The following is an 8,594-nucleotide window of genomic DNA, read 5'->3' as shown; positions in this document are numbered from 1 at the left end:
AATTAGATTAGATTAATGTCAGAACCTCCGATTATTATTCTTACTCCCGGCTTTTTAATTCTTATGTTTATTGTCTTATAGTATGAATTGGGCATTGTCTTGGTATTAATAGCGTTAACCAAATTGGTGTTACGTGAAACTTTTTGAATGCTTTATGGATTTTCTAGCTATTGAATTGATTCGCTATTGTCTTTTTGTTGTCACTGGGGCTACTTGTTGGTTGATTGGGACCGTTAATTTTCTTTTTCATTTTCATTCCCTTGCAGAAGTGATCATTGTTGTCTTATATTTACTCCTGTAGATGAGGACTTCGAATTCTAATCATCAGCTTGATAACCAAATGGATCTCACCGCAAAAGAGCTTGATTGCTTCACCGAAATTGGCAAGAAACTTGCCGATGTTTCTCGTGAAGTTATTGAGAGGTTCTATAGCCAAAAAATCAAATTTGATGATAAAAATGGCGATGGTCCTGTAACAATTGCTGATATAAAAGCAGAGGAAGCTATGGTTTCGATTATACTAGAAAACTTTTCATCTCATGCAGTTTTTGGGGAGGAGACTGGATGGACTTGTAAAGAGAAGTTCTCAGTTCCAGACTTTGTTTGGGTTTTAGATCCTATAGATGGGACACAGAGTTTTATTGCTCATAGATATGAGTTCGGTACCCTAATTGCTCTATTATACAAGGGTAAACCAGTGCTTGGCATCATTGATCAACCGATTCGAAAAGAAAGATGGGTAGGGGTGAAAGGGAGAAGAACAACCATGAATGGAGAAGAAGCATCTGTACGCACCTGTGAAAAGTTGAAACAAGCATATGCGTACTTGAAAGCCCGACATTACAATGATGATGCTGAATTTGCCTGTGATAGTCTCGCATACAAGGTAGATGAGATATTCTACGATGGTAATTGCATTTCTTATGCTTTATTGGCTTCGGGGTTTATTGATCTCGTTGTTGACTGTGCATTGGATCCCTTTGATTTTCTTGCACTGATACCTATCGTTGAGGGTGCTGGAGGTATTATAACTGATTGGGAAGGACGTGAGCTTTGCTGGGAGGTTTCTCCTTCTTCGTGTTCAATTCCAGAAGGAGGTTTTAAAGTATTAGCAGCTGGAGATAAAAGGATTCATGAAAATGTTGTACTCGAATTATCATAAGGTTTAGTAAGAGTGTTAGTTTAATTATTTACTTTCATTATTAGAACTCTATTTCTTATAGAATTATTAGTAGTTTTAGTTGGTGTAAGAAGGGGTTTTCTAGTCCTTTTAACATGTTTTCCTAATTTTAGTATAATTAGATTACTTGCCTATATAAAGGCATTAAAAGTCTTGTTAAAAACAAATCGTTGATGAACTAATAATATTTGAGGTTTTTATCAATTTGTTGGTGGATTTCAAGCTTCTTTTGTGGATTTCAAGTTATATTGACTTAGTCGTGAACTAGTCAATCGATCTGTATTTTCGCATTGCATCACATTGAAATAATATCCCTACTTCACTATTCAATTGTTGCTCAAGTGATTTTCTGCTAATTCAATTCCATCTCTTATATTCATTACAATAGACTTTCAGACCTTTCAGAGTTAAATGTCTAAATATCAGTCCTCTATTTGCTATGGAAATTAGCTTTCAGACTAACACCAATCAGATACGAATGTTATATAGGTTTGTTTCACTGTCAATTTCTAGATTTGTTTTTTATGATCTCAGATACTTGCAGTAACGATGAGTTTCTGCAATTATGGTTAGGGTGTATGCATCCTTGAAAGGTCAAAGACTTGGGGAGGCACTTCAAAGTATTTTATGTTTTATTCCTACGTTAAATTAAAAAGAAAAGAAAAAGAAAAGAAAATTATGTCATATTTAGATTTTATTTTATTTTATTTTTGTATTTTTTCGTTTTGTTTGTCAGCATTCTACATGTTTAAATTGTCTCTGGAACTCGAGCTCATGTAACTCGAGCCGAGTACCAATCAATGTGTTAGTTCTTCGAGCCGAGCTCCAGTTGTGACTTCTAAACTCGGTCAAGCTCAAGCAAATGTTTTTGATTCGAGAGCTCAAACTCAAGCTGAATACACGAGCTCAAATTCGATTCGAGTAACGATCAGTGTGTTAGATCTTCAAGCGAGAGATCCAACCAATGTGGTACTTCAACGAAGAGAAAAGACCAAGTTTACATGTAAGGAGGTGGGTTTACCCATATCAACCACTCAGCCAACCAATGTGGTATTTTAAGTCAACATTTCTGACAAAGTCAAACTAAAAGATGGACATCCACTGCTGCTATCCATGTCAAAGTTTATGCAAATCTAAATGCTGTTCAAAATTAGCCTATCTATCTAATACAAGTGAAAACAGAAATCGTCATGAGCTCAGCAAGGCGATGTATAGTAATTTGTGAAACGTTAACAACCAACATTTGCAAAATAGGGATGCTTCAATGCATCTGCAGACGTTATCCGCTTCTTTGGGTCCAGGCATAGCAGTTTCTGCAACATGAAAAGCGCAAGTAAAAATAAAATCATGGAACTGATAGTATTTCTTATCCCTGAATAAAATGGAAGGGAAAACAAATAACAGCAGCAATTGAGATAAAGAGAGGACAACATATATAAAGATAGTTCCAAAATCCACCCATACAGTGAGGAGATCAACACCAGTAGCCTCTAGATCTGGGAACTCAGCTGCCAAACTCTGCAAGACAAAATCAGCAGAATAAGAGCGCACGTGCACACACACACACACACACATATCTATATAGAGAGAGGGAGAGAGAATCCATTTTGATCCCTAACTTTTTAAAATGTGAGGGATTGCATTCTTTATATATATGTGTGTCGCTCGCATGTGTGTATACAGAAATTCTCACAAGAGGTATCCCTTACTTTTCAAAAACTAAGAAAGTCCCCCCATTGCACAAATTTATATAAAACTTAAAACATGTTACAAACTTTTGTACCTTGGGAGAATGCACGGAAAGCCTTTGCAGAAAGTCACAGAGAGTGGAATGAAGCACTAGATTATCCTCCGGAGAACCCAACAGCCTTCATATAAAACACATGATAAAAACCATTACCATACCCAAGATACTTTGGAGGGATGTACAGTTACGACTTTTTTTTAATAATAAACTATCAAATGCATTGAAGGAGTGAAGACATTCCCAAGAGGAAAAAAAAAAAAAAACCCTCAAAGGACCAGCCAAAGGGAAAAATATATATATATATATATACGAAAAGGTTGTACCGAAGGACACCCACGAAAAGCTATAGAAGCTATACAAAACCCGAACCCAATCCTCCAAAACAATATCCCCAACAATAATTAAGGTGGACCAACAATACATCATGCTCAAATTCGCAACTTTTCTAGCTAAATAATCAACCCTGCCATTGCAAGTTTGCAACTTCTACAAACCCAGTTGAACAACAAAATCCTTGCCTCAGCAACCTATGAATAAGCCATTACATCATTGTAAAATCTCCACCCCCCCTTTCCAGTGCCTTACCCAATCTGCAACTACCTTCCCAAAACCTAGCTGTTCCACCAATCTTCAAACTTCCACCAACAGCACAGCTGCTGCCCACATACCCAGCATAACACAACAAAGTGTTCCCTTATAATCTCAAATCAATCTCCCACTCCAAGCTCCCCTGTTCTCCCAATATAACATCCATCAAATTAAGCTTAATAAAACCACAGAGAATACTTCAAAACATTCTCGAGCAAGGTGTCTAATTCTACCACCAACCACCTACTCCCCCCAACAATGATTTTGAGTAAGTAAGAAAGGCATGCCCTTGAAATCCTTAGAAGCAAAGAAAGAACATTTCCCCCACAAAATCCTCCTCTGAACAGCTCCTATCCTCAAAGATTATACCATTCCTCTCCCTACAAAGCAGCAACCAAATTGCCAAGCTCGCACAGATCCATGACTGCTTAACTTTGACCGAAGAAATACCCTTACTATTAGTTACCTGTGGATGGAATCAACACGCTCAACAATGTTTGCACCACGAAAAATAGGTTTCTGTTTAACCATCTCTGCAAATAGACAACCCACAGCCCACATATCCACTGCAGGATGATTATGAGCTCCTGGATAGGCGTATAAAATTTCTGGTGCCCTGTAAGAGCCATCCCGCTCCTGTATTGATGTAATAGATCAATAAGAATAGTCCACAACAGAAGCATCATAATCGACAATATAAGCATACATAAAATAACTTGATAAAAGTTCCCGTCCTGTACACAAGTTTAGGCTGAAAAACTGGTCTGATCTATATTATATATAAAGGATAGGTGGGGGCGTAAATGGTTATACAAAATTTTATATACAAGCAAGTAGCACTAATAATTAATTGCCATAACATTCTCAATGCTTAAAAGCTTTCAATATAAAAGATAGAGACTTTAGTTCTCAAGATGTTTAATACTTTATATTAGAAACAAAAGCAATAATCATATTAAAGGAAGGATAAGATATCCTTAAAGTTAGAAAACCTCTCTATCAAGAAGCCTAAGGAGATCAAGAATGCCTTTGTGCTTATGATCCAAGTACACTCCTGTTGGCAAAAAAGTCAGCTTTCCTATTTCTGTTTCTTATTTACTTGAATGTAACAAAGTAATGAATCATTGGATAAAAACAAAGCTGCTTGCATGTTACGTGACTTTGAACATGACACTTAACGAAACCCTGCCTTATGAGCTACATCAAAAAGAAAAGATTTTTTTTTTTTAAAAAAAGAGACCAAAAACCAAAGCAAAGAAAAATGAAACTTTGGGGTTTAATTAGCAAAATATAAATTCTAGAAATGAAATTTATAACTACTCCAAAGTGGAAGGGTGTAATTTCAAATTTAGCTTCTTTTTTTTTCTTTTTCCTTCTTTATCAATTATATAACTAGCTCCAACGTCAAGGCAAGAAACTATAAAAGGGAATGGGCAAGATAAATTATCTTGCTACCTGACTCACACTTTCACATATTTCTCAATGATATGAATAAAAAAATAAAAATAAAAGGAAAAGAGGATAATAACAAATTAACCAAAACAAATCTACAAAGCCTAGGCTGGGGTAGGTTGAAGCTTGCCTTAATACTAAAATCAAATTTGATACAAGGTCTTTTTCTTGGAATAAATACAAGGTATAATAATTTAAGTCGAATGCAAAATAATCTTGTAAATAAATATGAATTTTCTCTACACCATGATTAAGAATCTAAGATGAAGACGGGAATTGTGCATTCCGTCATCTTTGAGAAATCAACACATACTCGAACCCTTCCAATATGTAGTAATTCTATGTAGCACGGACACCGACACATGACACGGACACGACACCGACACCGACACGCGGACACGTGATTTTTCATAAAAGTAGGATACGGACACGTTGGGGACACGTTCAATAATTTTTTATATTATATTATATATATATATATATATATATTTCATTTCAATCAATATAGTTCAAAACAGGGGTTTAATATAAATAGATGCTAGAATAGACACACAAACTCTGCACACAAATTGAAAATAGGCAGAACTGTGCAGGTTTTCTCTGGTTTAATCCAAACAGATACTAGTATGCTACAATACAAACATAAACTCTCCATTCAAATCGAAAATAGGTGCAGGTGTTCACTACGTCACTGTAAATCAGATCGAAAACCTAACAAGTGTAGGTGTATCAAATCAAAAACCTAACAGCTGCAGGTGTTCACTGCAAATCAAATCAAAGACCCTAACCTTTGATGGTCTTCGATATATGTAGTGTAGAACAACAGCCTTTGTCGTAGATTTCTGTCTCTATTTGGTCGTCGATCTCTGTCAACAGTCGTGGTGGTATAGTTTTCTTCGATTATCTTCTTTGGCAGTCGTCGAAATAGGGTAGTCGTCGATAAAATAGGGTAAGGGTAGAAGACGATAGAAGATAGGTTGTCGTTTTATGTTATAAGACTCATTAAAGTATTTAAAAAATCAAATATCTTATAACAGATTAAAAAATCCTTTAGTAAATTAAAAATAAAAGACAAAAAGGTCTCCCCTAACGTGTCCTCAACATGTCAAAAACGTGTCCAATATTAAAAAAAAAATAAAAAAATCGGATACTCAATTTCACATGTCCCAGACATATTTTGAGCGTGTCCGTGTCCGACACGTGTCGGACACCGACACTCTAACCAAAACAGAGTGTCCGTGCTACATAGTGTAGATCATTAAAAAACTGGAGTGCCTCAATGCCTCGTTGGATAAGGTGCCTAACATTTGAACACTGAATGTCCTTAAAGTGCATAGCAGCCACAGAATAAAGCTAGCTAATCAATGAACATTAATAACTACAAAGACATTAAAACTGGCAAATCAATTAAGCCAGGACAGTATCATCATGCAAAGTCCATTATCATGTAGGTTTTCTATATAGAAAGCAAAGAAACATACAATTACCTTATTGCCCTTTAGGGGTCCTGTCAGTATGGCTAACCTATAATTGGCTATCTTCACACTTCTAAGATCAGCATACACCAAAATATTCTGCGGGCGCAGATCCTTATGCACCAGCCCATGTGAATGGTAATATTGCAACCCGCTAATAATCTGGAACAGAAAATCCTGAAGAAAGAACAGATAATTTTAAGTTAGTAATTGCTAAAATTAATTTGTTTTTCATAGAGCTTATTTGACATACCTTTATCATACTTTTGCTTAAATTACGCATTTTGTCAAGATGCACATCGTGATATTCAAAAGCAAAAAGAGCCATATTATTTCCATCTAGCTTCATATCTAGGATCCTGCGCCCACACAAACATGCAAATTTGCAGATTAGGAGGGGGCTGTTGGATGGAATCTTAAGCAGCCGTGTGCCTTGTATGCCAATGTGAAAGAAAGGAATTTCGTCTTGCATATATAGTCATTGTTTAATTGACAAAAGAAAATTTAATTGAAAATTTTAGTGTTTCTTTTATAAGATAAAATGTGACTGCCCCTTGGGAGTATTTTCCATTATCATGGTGGTTAAGCCTTCTATTATAAAACGGAAACTAAAATATTATATTGCAACAATCTAGTTTACCCCACATAGTCTTTTCTTCGTAGCAAATACAATAGCAAAAGAATTTGAGACACAAACATCAATTGGCAATTTTCATTTTGTTACCGTTTAGTTGCAGGATGTGGAAATTCCTTCCTTTCACAAGCCAATTGCACAAGTCTATCTATAATTGGCTATCCAATAACGGGCTATCTATTATTTGCTCTGTTTTATTCCTCTCCATCATTTCTCTATTCAAGAAAGGAGAGAGACCCGAGAAAAGTAAGTTGTTTTTACCTTACTAAATTTTCATGCCCCAGATCCTTCCATTTTTGAATCAAAGCCAATTCATCATCATCAGTTATCTTATGTTTCTTCAACAAATACTTGGTCCCGGTTGAGGTGTAGCACAAGAAGGCTTCGCCATAGCAGTATTCTTCTTTGAAGGTGAGCATACTTTCGGGGTTCCAATAGTCCATGTTTATGCTTTCAAGATTCTATAACCAAATAAAAAAAAAAAACCAGGCTTAACATAATTCACAGGGAATCTCCAGTATAAAAAGAACAAAAGCAATCTCCAGTATAAAAAGAAAAAAAGAAATACTAAGATCCCATACCCGCAGCAGATTCAACCTTAAGATTTAAAGAAAAAGAAACCTAAAACCTGTTGTCCAACGACCCATTCCAATCCATCTTATTCCTAAATCAAACAATGCGACGAAAATACTTACCACAACAAGAAATTGGAGATAAGAAAATTGAAGAATGGTAGAATCTGTGAAAAGCTTCAAGATCCGCTGCGTCTCTTCTTCAGCTCGTCGTCTAGAATCGTGCCTTCTCTGTTCGTGGTTCTACTTCTACACGAGTCTAGGAATTTTCAATTTCATTTGTCTCATGCCCTTTTGTGTTTGTGGGCCTTTCACTTAAAGACCACATCATTTTGGGTATTGGCCCAGAGTCAGTTCTCGTGGGTCTGCGCTCAAGTTGGTCTTCTTTATTGAGTTGGGCCTCTATTATTTTTCAATCCAATATCTATTGAAACATTAATTAGAAATGTCATTTTAATACCTACTTGACAAATGTTGGACACATAAGTCAAACAAAAATTCTCATTTCCATATAAGTACATTTCTTTCATATAAGTACCTCTTTTAAAAATTAATAATTACATAATATTACATTTACCCTTCTTCTGCAATAGACATGAATTTAAAAAAAAATCTATATCTAAGACACCTACTCTCCATCTCTACCACTGTCATGTTTGCCTCCATCTCTGCCACTGCCACTGTCTGCCTCCATCGCCATCGCGCTTCCACCATCATCGTACCTCCACAATCATCTTCTTCATTTTTTTATTATACTTCTTCTTATTTTTATTAGTTTTCGTCTTTATCTTATTAGATCTGAGATGTAATATGATTTATGATATTGTAATATGAGATCTGATATCGTAATCTGAGTTCAGATCTAAAATCGTATGTCACTGTTTCGATATTATTATGGATCTGAGATTGTATGTTACTGTTTGAAACAGTAACATTACGCGAGCAA

At 35.7% G+C, this 8,594-nt stretch overlaps 2 protein-coding genes across 3 annotated transcripts; one reads left to right on the top strand and one right to left on the bottom strand.

Moving 5' to 3' along the window:
• The first annotated feature begins 271 nt into the window (after window positions 1-271).
• LOC119998857 (bifunctional phosphatase IMPL2, chloroplastic-like) lies at window positions 272-1,398 on the top strand. The gene has a single exon (XM_038846322.1). The coding sequence runs from the start codon at window positions 302-304 to the stop codon at window positions 1,160-1,162; it is 861 nt and encodes a 286-aa protein (XP_038702250.1). The 5' UTR covers window positions 272-301; the 3' UTR covers window positions 1,163-1,398.
• A 778-nt stretch (window positions 1,399-2,176) lies between these two features.
• LOC119998248 (cell division control protein 2 homolog) lies at window positions 2,177-7,932 on the bottom strand. 2 transcript variants are annotated; one of them, XM_038845524.1, is made up of 8 exons: window positions 7,772-7,932; window positions 7,338-7,537; window positions 6,696-6,801; window positions 6,455-6,619; window positions 3,982-4,151; window positions 2,964-3,048; window positions 2,612-2,698; window positions 2,177-2,493 (listed from the first exon to the last, which is right to left on the bottom strand). In XM_038845524.1, the coding sequence occupies exons 2-8, from the start codon at window positions 7,517-7,519 to the stop codon at window positions 2,410-2,412; spliced, it is 879 nt and encodes a 292-aa protein (XP_038701452.1). In that variant the 5' UTR covers window positions 7,520-7,537; window positions 7,772-7,932; the 3' UTR covers window positions 2,177-2,409. The 2 variants fall into 2 exon arrangements, with proteins under 2 accessions (XP_038701452.1, XP_038701453.1); XM_038845525.1 differs by having other exon boundaries at window positions 2,645-2,698.
• Between the last annotated feature and the right edge of the window lie 662 nt (window positions 7,933-8,594).

Source organism: Tripterygium wilfordii, chromosome 5 (assembly GCF_013401445.1).
Source record: "Tripterygium wilfordii isolate XIE 37 chromosome 5, ASM1340144v1, whole genome shotgun sequence".
Taxonomy (NCBI): Eukaryota; Viridiplantae; Streptophyta; class Magnoliopsida; order Celastrales; family Celastraceae; genus Tripterygium; species Tripterygium wilfordii.
The sequence above is the reverse complement of the archived record's forward strand: the minus strand, read 5'-3'. Positions and strand labels throughout refer to the sequence as shown.